Here is a 25576-nt window from a genome sequence, read left to right on the forward strand (position 1 = left end):
CATTCATTTTATCTTGTAGAAGTAAAATAGTATGTCTTCCAAGAAAGCATTGCATGTAATACATTATTTTTCTATGCTAATTTACAATGAAACGGCATAATAAATTATATCAAAAAACGAAAAGAAGCTGGGGAAAAAGGAAAAAGCTAGCTTCTGCAAAGCATTGACAAAAGAAAAGAGCACAAATGATTAAAAATATAAAGAAAGGCATGCAAAAGAAGTTGGTGGGCATTTGGAAGGAGATTATGAAATGATAGTGGTTAATGCCATGATTAGTTTTACAAAGCATGCTAATCTTGTTACATCATCCCCCCCCCCCCCCCCCCCCACCCCACCCAAAATGAGCCATAATGTTCATAGATTGAAAGTAGAACTTTGATGCTCCTAAATGACTATGCAAGATTGAATTCAAACTCCATTGCCATAAAAAAGAAGTTGGGTGGGTATGATATGAATAACTTTTTATATGTGTTTGTTGATACGAGCATAGTACCTTTGTGTTGTGGCGAAATTTTATAACTTAATTTTTTATGATATAAATTGGTTACAGAGTATTAAATATATAAAATATAAGATTATGTCGATTATTTTAAATCTATATAGTATTTTAGTTTTGTAATGTGTAGAGAACATTTTGGGTACCATAAGTTTCCTAAAGGGGCATTTTGGAAACAAAAAATATGCTTAATCACTTAATACAATTTTCTTATAAAAGATGACAGATAAGAAAGTAAGAAACCATTAGCCAGGCCTATCACTTAGGGGGCGTTTGGTTCGCAGAATGTTTTTGAAGTAATTGGAATCTGTTAAGGAATTGGAATTTGAAGGAATTGGAAAGTTTTAAAACTTGTCATGTATTTGGTTGACAGAATTCAACTAAGGAATCTGAAGTGAATTATAACGAATGACAAAATTACCCTTTATTATTAAAATTTTATAATATCTTAATAAAATATAACTAATAACAATTATCATCATAAAAAAACTTGTATTTCTTTATAAACATTTTGACTTGATCTTCAAAATTATTACTGTATTAATATAAATATAAAAAAAAATAATAATATTAATAAAATAATAAAAAATATATGTTAGTCTATGCTGTACACCCACCATGTACAAATCTTTTCACACAACTCACCATCTCCAATTCTCCATCTTGAATCATGATCAACAATACTTTTTTCCATCATTCAACTTATCTATCCTTTACCTCTAATTCCTTTTCATCCAATAATAATAATAATATAATATACTATATACGCATAGATCTATTTCTGTATAATCAAACAGCCCCCATCAACAAGACATCAATGATGGCGGATGATGATGGTTGTTAAAATCGGCAGCCAACAATAGTGAAACATTGATGGTGGGCGGATGGTGATGGTTGTTAAAGGAGGCAGCATGCTTCAACGGTACAGGAAAGATTTTTCTGTTTTAGTTATAAGGGTATTTGAGTAAAAGGGGTGAATTTCATGAAATGTTTAAACATCCATCAAGTTAGTGATGGAATTATAGATTATCTATTTTAAGGAATTCAAAGGAAAGATTTGAATTCCAATTCCATTATTTTGCCAACCAACACCTTCATGAATGGAATCAACATTCCAATTCTAAAAAAATTCCTAAGAGTTCATAAACCAAACACCCCCTTAGGATCTATATAAGCAGTGAAAGGAAAATGAAAAAGATCAAATTCAATACATGAGATCATCGTCAAAATTGAGTATTAGGTATGCATGTTAAGTTCTGATTCTTTTATCTAAAACAAGCATCCATCTTTTTATGGTCTTGAAAGGAATACAAATTCAATAGTGATTATTAATGTTACCATTCTATGTTAAAAAACATCATTTTCCATTAAGTTAAAAGAATATATATATCTATAGCTAATAAGTGGGTTCAAATAACAAGGAAGCATCCAGACAATAACACAAACAAAAATATTCCACCATGCCAAAACCAAATCCCTCTCTTGAGATGTTCAATCTTTTGGAAATTGGAGGATTTCATTTAGGCCCTTGCTTAGCACACACTTTCTACTTCAATTTGTCACCGTATACAATCCAACTAGATTTTAAACCCGCGTAATACACGGATTTTATAACATTATCAATATAAGAAATAATATGGAACAAAAAAAATACTTATACTATATACGTAAAATGCAAAAATAAAATAAAAATATACTTAAAAAGGAATTATGATATTTAAATATAAATACTGAATGCTAAATCATATCAAGACTTGATGGTGTATCACAATTTTTTTATACAAACTCATCCACAAAAGCAATATCTTAACCTGATTACACAAGTGACCGAGTTCTTATTAATGTCTTGTAAAAAATATTTTATTTTTGTTAACCATGGTTCTTTTGAACATTAAAATTAGTAGTTGGTTCGTGGGGTTTAAATGATTTTCTCTGTTGTGATTTATTTGTAGGGTTCGTGGGTTTTAAAGATATAGAAAGTTTGTATCTTCTTGGATTTATATTACAAAAGGAGATTAGTTTTAGTAATTTAATCATATGTTGCAAATTCTAATTAGAGAAACACATGAATATATACTACTATATAAAATGGCATATATGAGATATATTCAGATTATAATGATAATACAGATATATTGAATACATTCATTGTTAATGGCGTTAGTTTTATTATACATTTTAAAGTAAATTACTGAAATTGTATATGTGTTTGGTCAAAATTACTAGTTTCATACCTGTTAGATTTAAATTACCCTCATCATACCTAGGTTTACAATTTTGCACTCGGAAGATACCTCACTCTGACGGTCGTTAGATGTATTGTTAAGTAGCCAACGTGCCCTGCACGTGAGGTATGAATCATGTAATTTTAAACAAACCACAGGTACCATCCGTGTAAATTATACTTATTATTTATCAAAAGATTTATTTTTATATTAAACTTAGTGTTATTTTAAATAAAACTATTATCATTCTAAAATTATTTAATTTATTTAAAATTATTGTTGGTTTACACAACTTTATTATAAATTATAAAAAAATTAAATTATATATAATTATTTTAAAATAATTTGTATTAAAATTATAAGATTATTATTTTTAAAAATATTAATTAATTATCTTATCATTAATAGGTTGATAGCTAATTGATAAGGTCTTTGATTTTGTGTTATTTCACCAAGGTTCGAGTTCCACGTATATATTTGATTACTAGCCAAAACATTAATTAATTATTATTATGCAAAATTTTTTTATAAAAATAGAATTGATTGTTTAATAAAAATCACTTTTAAAAAACGTTTACTTAAAATAATTTCAGTAATTTACTAAAAAAATATTTCATATAAGAGTATTTTAATATAATACTAAAAAAGTAACTCAACTAAAAATGATTTTTATTAAACAATTAATTCAATTTTTATTAAAAAAAGTAACTCAATTAATTTACACGGATGGTACCCGTGGTTCGTTTAATATTACATGTTTCATATCTCACGTGCAAGGCACATTGGCTATTTAATGATACAACTAACGACCGTCAGAGTGAGGTATTTTCCAAGTGCGAAATTGTAAACCACAGGTATGATGGGCGTAATTTAAATCAAACAGGTATGAAACTAGTAATTTTAACCAAACCACAGGTACCATTTCAGTAATTTACTCTACATTTTATTTATATTATTTATATTTTTAATTCGTATTAATCCAAATATCATAACCTCTCTAACTTTTATTTATATTTTACTATTAGATAGACATTATGCAATAAGTATTAATTATTTTTAAATTTGGGTTAAAGTGTAAGTTGGTGATAGAAAACCAAAACTGTGTAAATTAATTATTTTTAAATTGGATTAAAGTGTAAATTAGTGATGGAAACAAAAATGTAGATTAATTATTTTAAATTGGCTTAAAATGTAAATTGGTGATGCAAAACAAAAAGTGTAAATTAATTATTTTTAAATTAGGTTAAAGTGCAAATTGATGATGAAAAACCAAAAACCAAAAATTGTAAATTAATTCAGACATGTGTTGTTAATTAACTTTACAAAATTGAAGCATGTAATTGGTCAATTGAAGTTATGTTAATTGCCTTTTAGTATATATTAAGATTAAGATTAAGATTAACATTTGTTTTGTTACATTGGTGGTGGGGGTTTCAGATAATTTTGGACCCATATCATTTAAAAGGGGTCGTTGGATTCAAATGATTAGCGAAGCTAAACAATCCAAATAATGAACAACATGGTATAACGAAAGTTATTGAACAAATTGATAATGTTAATTGATTAATTAGCCAATGGTTAGGCCTCCGTTTTTCCCGTGAGGCATGAGATGGAGTAACTACTTCTTTTGGCAATAATGCCCAAATAACATCGTTGTTTGTCTGGACAGTCTAAAACAAAGATACTAAAAACGACTTCTTTAATAAGGAATACATATATGATTAATTTTTAAGTAAGACATTAGTTACAAATCAAACTTGAAACAAACACCTCCTTGCGATTTTAACATTTACTTATTACGTCAACTAAGTTTCAACTAAACACTACTTGTAACTAACTTGTATGTACTATACATTTGTCGTTCAAAATAATGTAGTTCATAAAAGAGTTTGAAAAGTTAGTCTCAAATCTTATTATTATTTTGAAACTTTTTTTTAATCAATCTATTCGAAGAATTATATCAAATCTAGTTACATAAAATTGTATTTCAAGATACTATTTAAATTTTTGATTCGAGGATGAACTTAAAAAAGATTGCTTATATAATGGGCCGGTCAAATAAACAAGAACGTTTCAAGCCTTTAAAGGGGTTACAATAATCTGGCCCATTAACCATAAATACCAAAAATCAGAACTTATAACCCGACCCAACCCATATAAGTTTTTCTGAAACCAAACGAAAATTGTTAAAACTTCTATAACCACAGACGTTCCTCGTGGAAACGATACCCACTTACCCTATCTATCTATACTACCTAATAACACAAAATGCCTTTTTTTTAAATAAGAAATTCTGCCTTTGAAATATCAAATTTGCCCTTGGACATTTTCACACACCAAACACATTCACGCTCCTCATTAGTCATTCCTTCATTCTTCTATGCGACACTAAACACACCAAAACAGGCTCTCTCTGAATCTGACTCCAATCCATTGAGTTGGGTTTTGATAAAAAAAATGATAAATTTTTTTATTTTATGACTTGGGTTTTATGAATGATTTCATAGTAGTGTTGCTTTAAATCTCATTAGTAAAAAAGAGGAAATGGATGTAAGACGGGGTTCAATGATTTACCATGTTCACTTCCTCAAAGATGCTCACTTGTCCTGCTTCATGTAATGTCATGTTTTGTAGTATCTGCCTTTGCTAAATATTGATGGTTTTTCTTAGAGGCTTGCTTCCGCAAATAACTTTACCAAAACTATACAAGTCGTATGGCAATCTGAGGTCTGTATTATTTCCCTTTGTGATTGAAGAATTTTTTTTATTTACATATGTCGATTCACTTGCTGTATTATGTAGGTTTTCTCCATGCTTTTTGGGTTTTCTCAATGGCTGGTGATGGTAGGTTAATCCTTATTATTTTGCTTTGTGATTAAAGATTATTTTTATTTACATATGTTGATTCACTTGCTATATCATGTAGGTTTTCTCCATGCTTCCTGACTTTTTCAATGACCGGTGATGGTAGGTTAATCCTTATTTCCCTTTGTGATTGAAGATTATTTTTATTTACATATGTCAATTCATTTGTTGTATCTTGTAGGTTTTCTTCATGCTTCCTGGTTTTCTCAATGACTGGTGACGGTATATTAATCTTTATGAGTAGAGTCTGGAGGCTGAAAAAAAATCTTGACTATTGCAGCTCATGGGTTTTCAATGTTTTAATTAGGACTTGCAGCTCATTGGTTTGAAATGTTTAATCGTGACTGATGACCATTTGCCGCGGTTTTAATCACAATTTACAGATCATGGGTTTTAAATGATTATCATGACTATTTAAATTTGATGTTTTTATTAGGGTATGGTTCAATAGCCGGTGTAGGTTTGATGGATTATTTCTTGGAGTAAGGTGTTTTGCACCTTTTGTTTTGTAACAGGTCATGTGTATTTTGTGTTTGAGTTTGAGATGGTTTACAATGCAAGTTAAATTCCAAAAAGGCTTTATCTTAATGATATTGTGCCAATTTGTAAGCCTTCATTTTTGATGCCCTATGATGAGCATATAGTGTTTGGTGTCGCATTAGAGCCATGGGCATGAAGTAGCTTCCTCACAAATATTTAAAGATACCGTTGCAACGTGCGGGCATCCATCTAGTCTAGTATAAGGTATTTAGATTTATTTTTGATTGATATTTTGATGTCGATCAGAAAATTTGCATAATCAAACAACAATGTGGCCGTCTAGTATAAGATATTTAGATTTATTTTTGATTGATATTTTGATGTCGATCAGAAACTTTGCATAATCAAACAACGATGTGGCCTACCAATTGAACGACTAGTCATGGTTAGAATTAGAGGTTGTGCTTGAACGCAGGCTACGCAGCTACGTGTATATATATAATATATTGGAAGCAAATGTGAATATATGTTATATTTATATTAATAAATTGAAAGAGAATGAGTAACTCAAATCTCTCTGCTTACATTTTCTTTTCTTTTTTCTCGTCTTTTGCTTCATCATTTTATTTGAATAATGCCACCTTAACTATTACTAATTCTGATCAATGCTCCGCTTTAATTCTTTTTAAACAAAACCTTTCATCTTTCAACTTTTCACCTTCATATGCTAGATACTATTGTGAAGAATTGAGTTTTACTCAAAGTTACTACCCAATAATGATGAATTGGAATACAAGTACAACAAATTGTTGTTATTGGGATGGAGTCTCTTGCAACCACTCCACCGGTGACGTTATCGGGCTTGATCTTAGCTGCGGTATGCTACAAGGTACTCTCCATCCTAACACCTCCCTCTTCAACCTTCCTCACCTCCAAACACTCAACCTTGCTTTCAATGATTTTACTGATTCCCTACTTCCAAGTAAAATTGGAAGGCTTTCAAGTACTCTTACACATCTCAACATCTCTGTATGTGGGTTTTCTGGCCAAGTCCCATCCGACGTCATGCTTCTTCATAAATTGGTCTCTCTTGATCTCTCTGGAAACTATTTCCGTCTTGAGCCTCGTGTTTTCATCAATCTTCTTCAAAATCATACTTCTTTGGAAGAACTTTCACTTGCACAAGTTTATATAGTTTCCATGTTACCTACTCATCTTAATATCTCTTCTTCTTTAAAGTTACTAGATCTTAGCAGCACTGGATTGCAAGGAAATATACCTCGTTACATTTTTAGTCTTCAATCTCTCGAAAAGCTCGACTTGTCTTGGAACGGATTCACAGGAGAAATCCCTTGGGAAATCTCACTTCTTCCAAAACTGGTTTCACTTGATCTATCTTTCAATCAATATGATAATTTGAGCATTAAACCTCATATCTTCGAAAGTCTTCTCCAAAATTCTACCCTTCTAAGATTCCTTCGGCTTCGTGATGTTAATATAGGTTTGGATTTCCCAGCTTATCTTAATATCTCTTCTTCTATGAAGTCACTAGATCTCACGAATACTAGTTTGAAAGGGAAATTACCTAATAACATCTTCAATCTTCAATATTTAGAACACCTTTACTTGTCAGAAAACCATAACATCACTGGTCCGCTACCCAAAGTTAATGATACCATCCCTCTCAAGGCATTAAGTCTCGCATCCACCAACTTCTTATTCGGAAAGATACCTAACTCAATTGGTAACTTCAAGTCTTTAACTTACCTTGATCTCTCTTATTGTAGTCTGACAGGGCCCATTCCGAAATTCATAGGTAACCTAAGGTACCTTACTTTTCTCGATTTATCATCTAACCAACTTAACGGGACATTGCCATCTTTCATCGGTAACCTAAGGAACCTTACTACTCTAGTTTTATCATCTAACAAACTTAGCGGGACATTATCATCTTCCATATTTTCTCTCTGGTCATTAGAAAGCTTATCACTTGATGACAATCAATTTGATGGCCAGATTGATATGCTTATGTTTCAACAACTCACCAACCTCGCCGTCCTACGCCTTTCATATAATAATTTTGGTGGTAGCTGGGATTTAGATACAATCTTATCGAGCCTCCCAAACATTTCCACTCTCGATCTCTCATACAGTGGTGTATCTGTAAGCACCAGTAATGCTACTCATTATGACAACCCTAATGTATGGTTCTTGAGTCTGGCCTCTTGCAAGATAAAGGTGTTTCCAGAATCTGTACGATCCATGACAGATCTTGGACACTTAGATCTATCAAGCAACGAAATCCATGGCCAGATTCCTCATTGGTTAGGGGAGATGGGAGGTAGTAAGCTGTATCGTTTGAGCCTATCACATAATTTCATACAGGGGCCATTTCATCCATCAATTTGCAATATGAGGAATCTAATGCATTTGGATCTGTCAAATAATAGTTTTGATGGAGTGATTCCAGAATGCTTTGGGGATATCGTCTCATCTCTTCAAACGATTAATTTGGGGAGAAATCATTTTCAAGGAACCATCCCAAATGTATACGAGAAATGTGGACGGCTAGAAGGGGTTATTTTGAATAGAAACCAATTTGAAGGAGAGGTGCCAAGTTCCTTGTCCAAATGCCAACACTTGAGAGTACTTGATATGGGAAACAACCACTTAAATGGAACATTCCCTCACTGGCTAGAATCTCTTCCAAATCTACAGGTTCTTGTCCTCAAGTCAAACAGTTTTTATGGACACATCATACCATCATCTACAGTTGGATTGACATTTCCATCTCTGCAAGTAATGGACTTATCTCACAATGGGTTTGAAGGCCAACTCCCACGAAAATATTTTCAAAATTTTAATACCATGAAGAAAAGTGTAGAAAGGAGCACAACCTCGAAATATTTGTACGTGGATGAGAAGCCTTACTCATTCGTTGTTACTGTGAAAGGTGTGGAGCAAGATTTTGCGCAACTTTATGTTTACTATACCATTGTTTGTTTATCACACAATAATTTTGTTGGGAGGATTCCGGATATCATTGGAAATCTAAACTCATTGATAGTGCTCGACTTATCCCACAACCGCCTCACTGGTCAAATCCCACATACGGTTGGACAACTATCAGAAATTGAATCCTTAGACCTCTCTTGCAATCAACTTACAGGAAAGATTCCTCAAAGCCTTGCAGACTTGTGGTTCCTTGGGTTCTTAAACCTCTCGCAAAACCATCTCGTGGGGCTCATTCCAGTAGGAAAACAGCTCAACACTTTTCAGGAAAACTCATTTGAAGGGAATCCGAATCTCTGTGGGCTTCCATTGTCCAAAGAGTGCAGTGATAACCACCTTCAAGATCCACAACATGATGAAAGTGAAGGAGATGGCGTTGAGGAAAAGATCAGTGGGCTTACATGGATAATAGTGATGTTGGGATACGGTTTTGGGACCCTATTTGGATTGGTAATGGGATATCTCATGTTGTCAACCGGAAGACCAATGTGGTTTAATGCAATTGTTGATGCAATGGAACAAATGATCATGAAGAGGCGAGATATATATAGAAGATGTGTAATTAAATAAATCAAATATGAAAGGTATGTATTGCACGCACATGTTTTTCTTTTTCACCAAATTCTGCAATAAAATTTTAATTTGTTAGCATATTTATTTTCCAGGTGGACTCGAACCTTCAAATAGATTATGCAGTTTCATATTTCTAGTCCCTTTGATCAATTACATTGTATTTTTAGAACATATACTGCTAGCTTAATGTACGTGTCACATTGGATGCTACGTTTTAATTATGTTTAGCCTTGAAATATGGGTGTTTATCTTTATGTTTAAGTTGCTCATAGGAATACTCCTAAAAATCATGATCCGGCTTAATATGATAAGTTCATCTACCAAATTTATAATCAAGTGCCGCTCATTATAGGGGTCGTTGGATTCAAATTTATAATCAAGTTCATCTACCGGCTTAATATTTTTGGACCCATATCATCTAAAAGGGTCGTTGGATTCAAATGATTAGCAAAGCTGAACAATCAATTCAACAAATTGATTGATTAGTTAGCCAATGGTTAGGCATCCGGGTTTTTCTCGTGAGGCATGAGATGGAGTAACTATTACTTTGGCAATAATGACATTGTTGTTTGTCTTGGACAATCTAAAAACATAGACACTAAAAACGGCTAATTCAATAAAGGAATACAGACATTAGTTACAATTAAACGTTAAAACAAACAGCCTTACGATTTTAACATTTAATAATTACGTCAACTAAGTCTCAACTAAACACCACTTGTAACTAACTTGTATGTAACTATGTACTATACATGTGTCACTCAAAATAATGTAGTTAATAAACGAGTTTGAAAAGTCAGTCTCAAATTTTATTATTATTTTGAAACTTTTTTTTTAATCAATATATTCGAAGAATTATATCAAATCTAGTTTTATAAAATTGTATTTCAAGATACTATTTAAAATTTTTTATTCGAGGATAAACTTAAAAAAGATTGTTTATATAAATGGGCCGGTAAAGTAAACAAGAACGTTTCAAGCCTTTATAGGGGTTACAATATTCTGGCCCATTAACCATAAATACCAAAAATCAGAACTTGTAACCCGACCCGACCCATATATCGTACAAACCCTGCCCATTCCCAATTCTATATGAACACACTTGCTTGAACAGAAAGCTTTATTAATCCTCAAATCCATCACACCCCAGATCCTAAAATCCTCAAAAAAAACGAAAAAAACACAAAATCATCGAACTCAAAAAAATCAAGAATCATGGGTCAAGGAACACCAGGTGGGATGAACAACCGACAATCCGACAACAATAAATCAAACGAAAACAACAAAAAAGATAAAAAGTTCGAACCAGCAGCGCCACCAGCACGTGTGGGCAGAAAACAGAGGAAACAGAAAGGCCCAGAAGCAGCAGCAAGATTACCAACAGTTACCCCACATTCTAAATGCAAATTAAGGTTGTTAAAACTGGAAAGAATTAAGGATTATTTATTAATGGAAGAAGAATTTGTTGCAAATCAAGAAAGATTGAAACCTCAAGAAGAGAAAACTGAAGAGGATAGAAGTAAAGTTGATGACTTGAGAGGAAGTCCAATGAGTGTTGGGAATTTGGAGGAGTTGATTGATGAGAATCATGCGATTGTTTCGAGTTCGGTCGGACCCGAATATTATGTTGGGATCTTATCTTTTGTTGATAAAGATCAGTTGGAACCTGGGTGTGCTATTTTGATGCATAATAAGGTATATTGGGTTTTCTTCAAATTTTGGTTTTTTTTTAATGTTGTTTTTGGTTTTTTAATGTTAGAAGTTTTAGGGCTTATTGGATTTTATGTTTTTTTTTTTTTTTTTTGCTTTTGAATGTTAAAAGTTTGGGTTTTGATTAGGTTTTAGGGGGGCTTATCGGGTTATCGGATTTTAGCTAATATATGCTTGACAAAAAAGAGTTTTTTGAAAGTTGAGGAACCCTGGAAAAGTTTTAGCTTTTTGAAAATCCAAGAACCCGATATAGCCCATAAAGTAAGATAATTTGCTTACCTGTTTAGTTTGATTAGTTGTTAGCGTTGAGGGAGTGTTTGGGATTTTGCTTAATAGGTGTAAAAATAAGCAAAAAATAGATAATCATCTAGATAAGCAATCCTAAATGCCCCTTAAAGTATACGTTCTTCTAAAAGCTTATATTTTTCTTTTGTGAAGTTATTAATGAATACAAAATATTAAATTTAGAAGCTTTTACAAAAGGGCATTTAGCCTATCGGTGTTGAGGTTAACCGTCAACCTAAAGTTTATGGGTTTAAGTCTCATTGGAGGCAGTGAGTGTAAATATTGGGTGGTTATAGGTTTAAGTCTTTGCCTTGCAAACATTAAAGTTGGAAGCTTTTAAATCGGGGAACTTAAGTGTACATGGTTTTTTTCCCCCCAAATTAAGAGCTATTGTTATAGTGTTTAACTTTAATTAGCTACACTTTGTTTTATAACTATAATGAATCCAAGACTTGTTTAGAAATTAGTTGTTTTTTTGTTCTGTAATTTCAGCATATGACTAATAGCTATTTGCATAGGAATAGATTATAAATAAATGGTTCTTTTTATAGAAAAACTATGAGCAGGTAGTAGTCAATGTGAACAATGACATAGTAAACCCGTATGTCGATTGAAGGTCTTTACTATGGTCTTGTCTTTCTTTGTTCTTTGTTTTACCGTCTCAGAAACACTCGAGTGAGACTGTTTTTGACATGTGCGTATGATAAAGGTGTTTTGGTTCATTTAATTTTTTGAGGTTTGATCATTTTTGAATACCTGGTTATGCTTTGCTGATTTGTTTCTTTTTCCTATTTTGTTTGCTGCAGTCTGTAATTTTTTCCTTTTGAGATAGATTATCAAGGTTTTTTTATTTAGTTAAAGACTTAGAGTGAGTATTTTTGGTTATAAAGATGTGCTAATCAATCTATATTCTTGAATGCCCTCAGGTTCTTTCTGTTGTTGGGCTTCTTCAAGACGATGTGGACCCAATGGTATCTGTGATGAAGGTTGAGAAGGCTCCTTTGGAGTCTTATGCGGATATTGGTGGGCTAGATGCTCAGATACAAGAAATCAAGGAGGCAGTGGAGCTCCCTCTGACTCACCCTGAGTTATACGAGGATATTGGTATCAAACCTCCAAAGGGAGTTATACTTTATGGAGAGCCAGGAACTGGCAAGACCTTGCTCGCAAAGGTATGCATTTAAGTCTCTTCTGATGCTTTGATTAAAAAAATTTATTCGCTTAACTAGGCGTTGTGGTGTTAAGTTGTATCTCGTGTGGCAAATTCTGGTTACACTGGCTGGACTTCATCTATGAAGTCAAAAAGGTGTTTGCTAAGGTCTAACTAGGATGGTTACTATCGAGGGCATGTGATAAGTAGTTACAAAAGAACACAAACATATATACTCACCTTAATGTAATTGACATTTAATGTTATTTTTGTAAAGACATGATGGATTTTTATGAAGATGGCCTTGTAGAAGTAGTTATAATAAGTTTTTTTATGAATTTATCCACACTTACATATTCAGAACAAGCAAACGTGCATTTGAATCTTCATGTATATTTGATCATTTCATTTGTTATCACAGGCAGTGGCAAACTCCACATCAGCAACGTTCTTACGTGTTGTTGGAAGTGAGTTGATTCAAAAGTATCTGGGGGATGGTCCTAAGTTGGTCAGGGAACTTTTCAGAGTTGCTGATGACCTATCACCATCTATCGTCTTTATTGATGAAATTGATGCTGTTGGTACAAAGAGGTATGTTCATGATTTTTTTTTTAGTTTTGTCTTTCTTGGAAGAATTTTGTCAGGAGAAAGAGGCCTAATGGGAGATCTTTCTGCAGATATGATGCACATTCAGGTGGTGAACGTGAAATTCAGAGGACTATGCTTGAGCTCTTGAATCAGCTGGATGGTTTTGATTCGAGAGGTGATGTTAAAGTGATACTTGCAACTAATAAGATTGAAAGTCTTGATCCAGCATTGCTTCGACCTGGCCGTATTGATAGGAAGATAGAGTTCCCACTTCCTGACATCAAAACAAGGAGGCGCATATTCCAGGTACACTGTCACTACTTTGCAATAAATTAATATGCTTTGAACATTGATTTGTGGATTAAGCCTTTAGTTGTTAAATTTCAATTAGCATATTAATAGTTTGCCAGTCAAATAACAGTAAGTTGTTTCAAGCGGGACTAGGGCATATATTACTGCCTTCCAGATCATTGAAATTCATTTGATATGGTATTGGTTGGTTTTGAGTTATTGACAATCTTAAGAAAGACAGTATTTCAACATCTTTATAACCCAGTCTTCGTTTTGCAAGAAGCTTAACTGTTTTCATCTTGTTTAGGACAGGGGTGGTCACATTTGGTATCTCGGGCTGCGAGGGGTAATGAGGATTAATGTACATCATGATTCTTAAATGCATATCTTTTGTTATTGAAAACGGAAGTTCTTTTTTCTCGAATATATTAAGTTCAGTTACCAGCTGCTTTTGATGGGAAGGGTCTAATTTCGCCCTTTGTTGCTCTACCTGAAAAACTGCTCTTAATTATTCAGGTGTTTGGTGGTTATGAAAGTATTAAATATGGAGTTTTTATTATATTTTTATAGGATGAAAAGAATTAAAATTACTTATTATGTGCCAAAGTCTTCTATACAAAGATTCAGCCAGCTAACATTATGTTTCCTAGCGTTAAAACTTGAAACACACAGAATGTATAATTGTATTTCTAACATAATTGCTCAAATGAATTTTTTGATTCAGATACACACATCTAGAATGACCTTAGCTGATGACGTGAACTTGGAAGAATTCGTTATGACAAAAGACGAGTTTTCTGGGGCTGATATCAAGGCTATCTGCACTGAAGCTGGATTGCTTGCTCTGCGAGAACGCCGGATGAAGGTATGTCAGTATATTTTGCAGTAGTAGTTTTTTTTTTCTTATGCTTCATTCACCTGAAACTTATGATGTGTTAACGGTTTTCTAAACATGAAAACACATGATAATGCACTCAGAAGAGTCGGAAGCAAAAATCAAGCAAAGTTTTGAGATATAATGTTTTTATTTCATGCTCGTTGCTTTCAAAAAATATAACTTTTTCTTATATGATATTAGTTAGCAAATATCACTTTGCTTAAACAATATAGACAAGATCACTCTTTTTGTCTTTGTATCAAGGGATTTGTTGGACGTTCAATCAATAGCTAATATTTTACCTTCCATTTATTCAGGTGACCCATCCAGATTTTAAGAAGGCGAAGGACAAGGTCATGTTCAAGAAGAAGGAAGGTGTACCGGAAGGGCTCTATATGTGAAAACCCTCTTCCTATTTGGACACATACTCCATCTGTCCCTTTGTTTTTTTCACTAGCTTCATCCAGACTTCCTTTAGCGTCGGTTTGGATGCTATGTTTTGTATGTTAATGTTCAACTATGTTACTATTTATTTTTTCCGTTGACAGTGGATTTCACTTCTGTACTCTTTTTATAAGGTTAACTTTTGCCAAGTTCATGTTATTATTGTAACAAGTATTGTTAAATCCATTTAAAAAACACTACATAAAAGATTGACATCTTAGGTTCTTCAGAGCTTAAATAGTTATACGATGTGTTACCATCTCTTTTGCCTTCTCTTGTACAGCTTCGCTAGTTATTGTGCTTGAATCTCTTGAGATTAAAGAATCTTGTCAAGAGTCTGCGTGGCCGATTAATTCTGCATATCATTTCCTGCTACATCCTTCCAACTTTTCACCGTTGTCAACAGAACCCTGCTCCACATACTTTAGAATTTCATCATATCTTAGTCCAGCAAGGACACCATATACTGTTACACCTCCATCGCTGACTGATGCCAAAAAAAAAAAGTCAAATCTGCCAAAAGCATCTCGAAGGGGTTAAAAATATTGTGAAACCTAAATCGCCAAATATAACTAGACACTATTCGTTTCTGTTGTATTGTGTGATTACCTTTAAAGTCTTGCTCTATTCATCCATGTATATTTCCAGCAAACTCAACCATATTCCTTCTTTGTACACACTGATAATAGATTTACAAGCAATCAATATTATGTATTTGACAAATTCACAATTACAATATAGTTTGAACTTATAAAAACCACAAGTTCAAGCTTCTTCTATGAAGTTCAATAAGCCATGCACGAAACACAGTCATAAAATGGTGAGTGATAGCGGATCAGGCTTATAGGAGAAAGGCGAGCCCGACTGTGTATGCAGCCTAACGGGTACTTTTTGTAGCTGTTTCCTGAACTTTTTCCATAAGAAATGCGATATGAAAGTATATGATCGTTTGGTGCTTTCCCACCATCTTTACTAACAAATGCAATATAACCAGATTACGGACGAAAAAACAGAAAACTGAAGAAACAGGAAGTAAAAAACGAATGTCAATCCAGCACGTATACTACTACTACTCGTCTACTCTATACAACGGGTATAAGTAATCTATTTGAAGATTGTTGCCTAGTAGTGATACATATCTTGTAAAATGAGAGAGCAAATAAAATCAAAGAATACTAATTTATCTGCCTATACATGTTACAAGTGAAGCAAAGCCGGTTTGTTGACATTTGACAAAATTTGGAGTCTCATGTCCCTCTTACGCTACAAAATTAGTGGGGGCTGAAAAGCCTGGTTTGTTAAACATCCTCCCTGTAATAATCTGTAATGCAAAGAGTATTTATTAGACTGCTGAAAGTATAGTTCCTTCCATAAATACGTATAATAATTACCCACGAAGATCCAGGGACTTGGCTTATCGGTTTGGTGATGATCAAGGTTGGTAGCATCTTTGCTGCTGATGATGCTTGGCTTAATTGCAATCGGAGGCATGCCTCCTATTCCTTGACACTGCAAATAGTAGCACTAGTGAGCTCAAACATATAAGTTAGAAACAGATGTAGCAAAATGGGCGGGTTGGGTAATGGGTAAACTAGCATAGGTCACCTGGGTCAGGTTGGATTGACTGACCAACTCTTATTCTTTTTCTCTTGTATAAATATTTGAGCTACTATGACTAAAACTATACGGTAGTCAGTAGGCAAACCTCCATTTGTCTAATGAAATGATTCAAGAGATTTTCAGCATCTAGATACACTTTGGGCACCTTAGACATGTTTCATTTCTGGTTAAGTTTCTAACTATACTTGTTTACATGTCGGAGGGGTTAAAATATTCAAACTAATTTGGTATTGGTAACCAAGTAAAAATTGCCACTTATGGTACATCACACAAGAATCATATACTTTTATTAGAAGACCGATAAAACCATCTTGAAAGGGCGACCCAAAGGGCGTTTAGGGTACGCATGGGCATGCCTTGAAATTATCTTATATGGGTTTTGTAGCATATTGAAAAAAAAATACAATGATAGTGCTTTTTTAAAACTATTTTCTTGTAATGATGATGCATAGTTTCACACCCGGGTTAAAAAGCCCAATCAGACGAGAATTCGTAGATGACATCTCATAAGCTCAGAAAAAGAAAAAAAAACATACCTGAGGAAGTTGTTCTTGTGTCTGCTGAACAGCATGGTATTGTTGAAAAGGATCCGTGAAATTGGGAACTCGTGGTTGGTTTTGACTATGTGGAGGAAATGAACTCATGATTGGAGCCGCAACATTAGCTGCTTGACTTACTGCAGGACCCGCAACAGGCATTGGGGAAATGCTATATCCTGGAACTGGAAAATGTTGACCAACATGAGCTGCTGCTACTGCAGCTGGATTGGGCATTGATGAGGCTGGTAGAATGGCGGGATAAGGAACTATGGGTCGGTTAATCCCCATATCCATGCCCATACCCATACCTATTCCCATTCCCATAGCCATTGGCACACCTGGGTACATCATAGGAACCATGCTGCATCCCATTGATATCATCTGCAAAAATGATCATTTATGTCATTTAGCGTATTGATAAGTTGTAACTACTACCATAGTTTTAATGTAGAGGCGTACACTTGGTCAAAAGCTGAGACCCAACCCAACTGACCAAGACCGAAGCATTCAAAATGTTTTAAATTGATTCAGAAGTTATCTAGACAATCTGGGATGGTGTCCTTAAGAAGAATTCTATAATTTGAAGGTTTATATACCTGAACTTGCATTTGAAGCGATTTCAAGTACTCGATTGCCTCATCCAACATTGAAGCTTTGTCAGACTAGAAATACATGATAATCAGATTAAAAGATAAAAACTGGAAAAAAGTAACATTTTTACATAAATTTTCTATTTGAACAAATAAAAGAGAATAAGTTTTTAAAATTTTTTCTTTTTGAACACTAAATTTGGTTGTTCAATTAGAAAATTTTTGGATTATCAGTTATCTTTTAAATTTTTTTTTTTTGGAAAGTGATATTTTTCATAAAAAAAAAAAAAAAACTATCTAAGTTATATATATTAACTTTTTCTGACAAAAAATTAAACTACTAAGGGCGCGTTTAGTTGGAGAAAATGTTTTTAAGTTTTCCATTTCTAGTTTTCTAGAAAATGAAAAAGTTTAAACGCGTTCAAAATAAAAGATGAAGTTTTCATTTTTCCATTTTAGAAAAGTAGAAAACATGTTCAAATTCACTTGTTTTCTAATTTTAGGTTTATAAAAGGTTTAGAAAATAGAAAAGTGAAAACAAAAACTGAAAAAAACAGTTTTCTAATTTTAGTGCAAAAGTTGGAAAAGAGAATTTTCATTTTCTAGGAAAACTTTTCTAAAAAATTATAATTTGAACACGTTTCTTGTTTCCCATGTTTTTTTGGAAAATAAAAATGAAAAACAATGGAGTTTTCTTAAACTAAACATACCCTAATGTGTTTTTTTTCAAAAATATTTTGCATTCTACTTACTCGGTATTAGATAATTTAGGTAGTATATCACCTTTAACAGAAATGGATGTCTCAAAGTAAGGAACCACGAACTAGAATTTCATATACAACTTCAAAAGAATGGTTGTACAACGGACCTTATTACAGCGAGGTATTAGTTCTTGCAATGCCTTCATTTTTTCATTAATCTTATCTCGGCGTCTCTACAGAAGTATCAAACCTTAACAGAGTTAGTGACCCGATCTCAATATCAACAAACTACACAAATTTAAAAACTGAACTTCGAGAAGTAAAGTACAAACCCTTTCTGATAGATTGTGAACCTCCGCAGCACGAGACCTTCTTGTAGAGGTTGATCCACCATGCGATTTGCACTTTGCCTCAAACTCGACGTCCTGCATAAGAAAGATAATTTATGGATCCAAAACACATAACCATTATGGAGCATCAGCAAATGTACTTTCTTGACATGAAAAACGTACAGGTTCAAAACTGCCATAATACTCGGCTTCTTTTTTAGCAAACATTGAAGCTTAGTCACTTAAATATATTACAGAGAAAACATGTTACATATTATGATACCTCCGTTTCTTTAATGTCAACTCTGATACCCACAAACAAAAAGCATAAAAAGTTAGGAAAATTCATTAGTAATTATTTGGCTTATTGCATTACGCTGGTACTACGCTAAGTATATATACATTTTTTATGTCACTCCATATGTCCTAAAACAAGTGTCATATTACTGTTTAATTATACTTTATACCTTTAAGTTTTAACCAATCAAAATATTTTTAAAAAAGATAATGTCTTAGTGTTTTTTTCAACCTTTATGACAACTTAAGAATGAAAAAAATGCTACTTAAAATTATTGTCCAATTTTTTTGTGTTTGTGCGTCTTTTTTGTGGATCAAGTGACGTACACTAACAGATTTCTGTTTGAGACTACTCAGTCACTCAGTAGTGTCTTGTACATATATATTGAGGCGATCTCATCTGTGTGTCCCTACACGTGCAACACACGTGCCAAGCTGGCTTATGGCTTTCGCCTTTCAGAGTCACAAACAAATTGATGCGTCATATATCGGAACTTGAGGCTACAACTTGTAGACACTTAGTGAATTTTATCATAAACTTCTTGAATTTTTTATTGGAATATCCAGTTTTATATATGTGAAGTTCATATGTTAAATACAGCTTCCTAGACATATTAATTTAGTTAATTCGATGGCATTTTAAATTCAAATTTCGAATGTATAAAAATCAAATAAAATACTACTCGGTAATATATACTAGTAAAGATAATTCTCAGCAATAGTGTACAGGCTCATTTAAGTGCTGCTACAAAACGACATACGCCCACAGAGAAGATTGATACAAAAACGCTATACATATAAAGACAAACAAAATCTAAATAAAAAATTGCACTTATTCATTCCGGATTTTCTTCTTTTCCAACATATATTCACTAAATAAAATTTGAATAATTTATGCTACGTACGACAGAAACCTTTTGAAAATCGAGGGGTACAGCTACGTACAATCCAAGCACGTTTTAATCGTAAACAGTGGCTGCTGCAAATGGTAAAGTCATCCATATGTGGAAGTGTCTAGCACCATCTCTAATCCTTCATATCGAAATTAGTTATTTGCTTATTTATAGCCCGACTTATCTACCATATCTATCTATATCTATACTACGGATGTCTTTTAAACTAGTTATGTGCCTCAGCGCGTTGCTGCGGAAATATATTTTTTTCAAAGTGTAATATCACAACCTTAACATCGTCACTATCACCAATAGTCGTCGTTATCACCACCAGCACATTGCGTGACTTTTGTGCTTGTGGGATCAAAATTTTAAAGTTTTTGTTTACGAAGTTTTATTAAATAGTTGTATATTAATAATAAAATTTATAAGATATGCTTTTGATATGATATGGAAAAAAATTTTATACACGTTAACCACAGTCGTTATTACTATTACTAATATGTATATTTTAAATACTATAGATCCATTTTAAATTTTTTAGCATTTTTCAAATTTTAAAGATCTATGTTCTTTTATTATTATTATACATTAATATGTAAATAAAATCAAATGTGTTATGAAAGAAATAAACATAAAAGAAGAACAAAAAGACACACATATTTGTTTAGTGTTGAATTGTGGTTTTCCATTTCTCATTGATGTTGCCAGGTGGTTTGAGTGTTTTATACGTGTTAAAAAAACACATATATCAATGTATGTAATGTAATTTTATATGGATATGAGTAAAACAATCAAACCCAAGACACCCCACCGTCTTCATTCTATCTTCAAACTCTCTACCGCACCTAGTTACCCACCATTATCCTTTTTCAAAATGCAACACTATTATCTAACAACATAACCATTCACATATCACCAATTAAACACACATATGAACTCATTTCAATCATCATCGCAAATGTAACCTAGATGTAACTCATGTAATCCATAGACTCTATGTCGTTGACACCACAACTTTTCTTTCACCAGATGCTTTCATTTTCCTTTTGTATCATTCCATTCTAGTATTATGTAGCTCTCTCATTTTAACAAAAAGAAAAAAAAAAGCCATATTTCACCAATCAAGAGTATGTTGGGCTGGTGATCCCGGGTGACCACTCACCATAAAACCCAACAATAATGTTGGTGTTGGGCGGTTGTTGATCTTGGTGAGTGCCAACTACGAAAGGAAACGATAGTGGTTACGGGCAACTACTGATGTTGGTTGTTCTAGTGATTGTTAACTTTGATTAAAGGAGACCGGTGGTGGTTACCGGCGGACGGCAGTGGTTAATGAAGATTTGGTGTTTTATATTTATCTGTATTGATATGCATATGTACATGGTTATGCTATGTAAGTTGTATCTGCTGCTTACAAAGTGTAAATAAGCAATATTAAAAATGTTTTGTACCTTATGCATATGTGTTTTGTACCTTATGCAATATTAGAGTAACTGAGCCGACACTCAAGCCAACCGAGCCACTACTGTAGCTATCAAAATTTGGATTGTTATATATATAATTTCAATATTGATTTTAGATACTTTCCCAAAATGCCCTTCCCATCTATTCTATATTTACCTAAAATAACTATAATATCTTTTTCTCTCCTCAAATCTCAAGCAATCATTTTTTATTCTCTCTCCTACATAAATCATTTTTATTCTTCTAATTCAAAATATTTTATCTCAAAAATCGTATATCGATAAACTATAAAAATTATATGGGTGTCTTAAAATTTCATACTCTTTCATTAGAGTAATCATTCGATATACTTTTGACGAATTTTTAAATCAGATGACGGAGCCTCGTACGGTTAAGGGCAGAGTCTGTCATATAGATCACTCCATCAATGCCACCGTCACCGCCGTCATTACATCACCACCACATTATAACCGTCGCAATGCGCGAAAACCGTTCTCGTAAGTGAAAAAGAGGCGTAAAAAATAAACTGATGTCCTGATTGTTTCATAAATTATGATGTACTCTTATAGAATTGGAATTGATTTTTGTATTTGGTTATCCAAAAATAAAAAAAATTCAGTTTGTTGAAATTTAACCATTAATTACTTTATCTTTTCATAAAATCTTTACTAAAGGAGTGAAAAGAATTAACTTTCATCATTTTCCCCAATTGAATCTTCAAAAACAAAAATACTACTTCAAATTTCATTTTTTTTTAAGTTCTAATTCTTTTCCAAAATAATGTTAACACACATTTAGATTTATTTTCTTTTTAGAAACCACCTCATGTATATAAACACACAAGAAGGGTACCTGCGCAATGCAACGGCGGGGGCGGCGACGGGTAGTGGTGGCAAAAGTAATGGTAATAGTGTGATTATTAATGTAAAAGTATATAACTGCTTCGCTAATGAAACCCTAATTCAAATGGAGGAGCATTTGTTTCCATAGAAGGATACAGGTGAACTTTGAGATATGTGTGAAGATTTTTAGTTTTTTTTAAGGGTGTTTTAGTCATATCAAAGGCTGAAAGTTTAATAAAATAAAAAAAGAGGTATTAGCTATTATAGATTATAGATTTAGATAATATAAAATGTCAAAGAAAAATCGAATAGAATAATTTAATTTAAAAAAAAAAACTTTTGCTTTATAAAGAAGTAAAGATGTACGAAAAAATAAGTTTTAAAAAATTAAATGCTTAAAAACCTAGGTTTTTGTGTTTGTTAAAATTATAAAAAGATGACATGTGATATCTACTAATTATCTTTCCTAATCTTGCATACATCATTATATACTGTAATATTAAAAAAAAAAAAATTGGCTATTGGTTATTTGGTTTAGGGAAATTAATCATCTCTTATGCTAAAATTATTCGTGCCGGTAATTGCACCATGAATTTTACTTCAAGAAACAATAGCTTTTACCAAACTGACTAACTTTACATTCCAAGTGTTTATTACTATGATTTAATATGGAGAATTGTACGTTAGGCTATATATTCAGTTCTAATACTTCCAATAAATTGTAGTGTGTAATTAACTTGCAATATAAATATTAAATTTTGTAATCTTAGCTAGGAGTCTAAAATAACAAGACATAATAATGCATGTACATACCTCACAATGACATTCATTGTCATCGGTGCCTTGTCTTTTGCGTTTTTGGTCATCAGTCGGTGTCGGTGGCGGTGGCTTCTGAGTCGACGGTTCGATACCTGCGTTTTCTCCCGAGCAACCGGTACCATGAGACGATGTCACGCTCATCTCACGTGTTACCATCTCCTTTCCTGTTGATGACGCACCTGCTACGCCAATAACACTCACACTTCCACCACATTCGACAGAAACATATGTTTCTTTATCTGACACACGTGAAGCTTTAGACTCTAGCACTGGTACCGTGTTAGACGCGACACCATTGATAGCCAAAGTCGGCGTTATCTTACTATTATTAGCTGGCAGAGTTAGTGATCCAGGACCACTTCTGGTCCTGGTAATTTTATTAGGTCTGCCAAAATGTAAAAAGTTTGTATATTTTGGTTGTCCCAATTCCACTTCTGACCGCTTGTAAACAGGCGAATCAGAAGATGCAATTATCTTTGAGGGTGGTGGTGGTGACAGTAACGGTATCGGATTGACAGGTGGCGTAGGATACAAAAGATCGTTATTGTATAAATAATTCTCCAACGAATTTTCATCACTAGGGTAATGAAGCCAAGATGCCATTTCATCTTCTTGCATAAAAACATGAGACGGTCCAGTAATTGTTTCGGTCTTCTTAGTTGCAACATTTGATGGTGATCTTTGGTTTTGGATCACTACTTGACCATTATGCCATAATAGCTCCATAACATCTTCATTTCCTCCCCTATAATTTAAAATCGTAAATTATACATATAATTTCGAATAATAGTAACACTAGAAAAACTAGCAAATATGTTAATTGAAAACATTATTTGACATGTAACTATTAATTACATTGTTGATTTCTTAGGCAAGTCTTGAAATAAGTAATCTTCTTGATCCGCTTCAAAATGATCATCAGGAACAATATGATGCATCATAGATTTTATATATGTTGATCAACTCAATCAAATCAAATCAAATAAAAAGAATATAGTTGGATGCTAGTGAGAATTTATAAGTTGGTTAATTTTATGTTATTGTGGGAATTTGTATGGAAGTGTGTACATATATATCAATGAGCGATATATGGCGGTTGCAGAGAAATATTATGTAAGATATATGTATTCATAAATATGATGATACCTTGATGAGACATTCTTCTTCCTATGATTGTACGTAAAATATAATATTATAAACTTTATAAATTTTATTTAGAAGCATTTTTATTTGGGGGTGTTATTCACAATCATCAACTCCATCGATATTATCCTCGTATCCAATTTATATTACACATGATACCGGTATAATGTGACAGTGGTCATGGCGGCAACAGTGTGACGGTGGGGGCTGTTATGTGTGGTGGGGTGACTTCGAGTGGTGTAGATAATTAATAAAAAAATAATTGATTTAATAGATTAAAAGAATAATTTTCTAAAAGATTAAGGATTGATAGTGTAATTTAGGAGACGATGACATTTTCCCATAATATTTTAATAAGTATTTTAATACTCTGTCCATAATCCAAATTTTTCGTTAAAAAATATGTGTTGTAAACCAGATGGTATTTAATCTGGGTCCTCCACTGACTACTAGTAGGACACCCGTCCAATCTATTCCAATTTCCAATCCCGCAAAGAGTAAAGACCGACCCTCAACATCATAACAGCTCGATACATTAACCTTCTATTCTATTTCGACCATACATTAAGATAAGGGATTAGTTTTCTGGAATGTAACTATCTTTGATCGAATGTCTATAATAGGAAAAAATTAAAGTTATATGTATTGTATGCAAGCAACTCGAAAAAATGTTTATTGTATGTAAGAAAACATACGTGACAACTATATATAGGTGTCACTTGTCAGATTTTAATTAATTGGTTGAAACGACATACAATAAACATTATTTTGAGTTGTTAACATACAATACACACAACTTGAGTTATTTCCTACTATAGACATTCATTCAAAGTTTCTTACATTCCAAGAAACTAATCCCTTTAAGACAATCTTTCATTCATATTCAATCATAATATAAACAAGAAAGTGGAAATTAAAAACATTAAATATTATCTTATTTAATCTATATCATTTTTGAGTGATTTGACATACATTATCAAATCCAGCAGATACTTGGTTGAAATCTTTTTGAAGTTAGAGTTTAAGGCTTAAAATGTAGACAAAAATTTTGAAATGTATTTCATCTACGAGAATTCTAAACAAGAACTCGAGACTTCAAATGAATCCAAGTTACACTATATATTTTTTTTCTTTTTATTGATCACATACTCATTAAACTTTCGTATTTCGCATATGCATGGTACTTCTTACCGGATTACTACAAAAAGGGAGATGAAATAAAAGCGTCACTGAAAAATGAATTAAGAATACGAGAAACAACCTCCAAAATCCGGTTAAGGGAATTATACTAGTCCAAAATTTGAAAATTTTGATGATTATATTGATCACTAGAGTAATAC

At 32.8% G+C, this 25576-nt stretch overlaps 3 protein-coding genes across 3 annotated transcripts; 2 read left to right on the top strand and 1 right to left on the bottom strand.

Moving 5' to 3' along the window:
- Positions 1 to 6846: 6846 nt before the first annotated feature.
- LOC122583097 (receptor-like protein 36) lies at positions 6847 to 9648 on the top strand. Its single transcript, XM_043755534.1, has one exon. The coding sequence runs from the start codon at positions 6847 to 6849 to the stop codon at positions 9646 to 9648; it is 2802 nt and encodes a 933-aa protein (XP_043611469.1).
- A 1118-nt stretch (positions 9649 to 10766) lies between these two features.
- LOC122581350 (26S proteasome regulatory subunit 4 homolog A) lies at positions 10767 to 15164 on the top strand. The gene is made up of 6 exons (XM_043753568.1): positions 10767 to 11346; positions 12573 to 12818; positions 13218 to 13387; positions 13474 to 13690; positions 14400 to 14540; positions 14870 to 15164. Exons 1-6 carry the CDS (start codon positions 10867 to 10869, stop codon positions 14951 to 14953), a joined length of 1338 nt encoding a protein of 445 aa, XP_043609503.1. The 5' UTR covers positions 10767 to 10866; the 3' UTR covers positions 14954 to 15164.
- Positions 15165 to 16028: 864 nt separating this feature from the next.
- Positions 16029 to 24031, bottom strand: LOC122583098 (transcription factor PIF1-like). Its single transcript, XM_043755535.1, has 8 exons — positions 23949 to 24031; positions 23088 to 23838; positions 18779 to 18871; positions 18614 to 18679; positions 17752 to 17817; positions 17153 to 17536; positions 16392 to 16505; positions 16029 to 16317 (listed from the first exon to the last, which is right to left on the bottom strand). Exons 1-8 carry the CDS (start codon positions 24029 to 24031, stop codon positions 16255 to 16257), a joined length of 1620 nt encoding a protein of 539 aa, XP_043611470.1. The 3' UTR covers positions 16029 to 16254.
- Between the last annotated feature and the right edge of the window lie 1545 nt (positions 24032 to 25576).

Source organism: Erigeron canadensis, chromosome 9, assembly GCF_010389155.1.
Source record: "Erigeron canadensis isolate Cc75 chromosome 9, C_canadensis_v1, whole genome shotgun sequence".
Taxonomy (NCBI): domain Eukaryota; kingdom Viridiplantae; phylum Streptophyta; class Magnoliopsida; order Asterales; family Asteraceae; genus Erigeron; species Erigeron canadensis.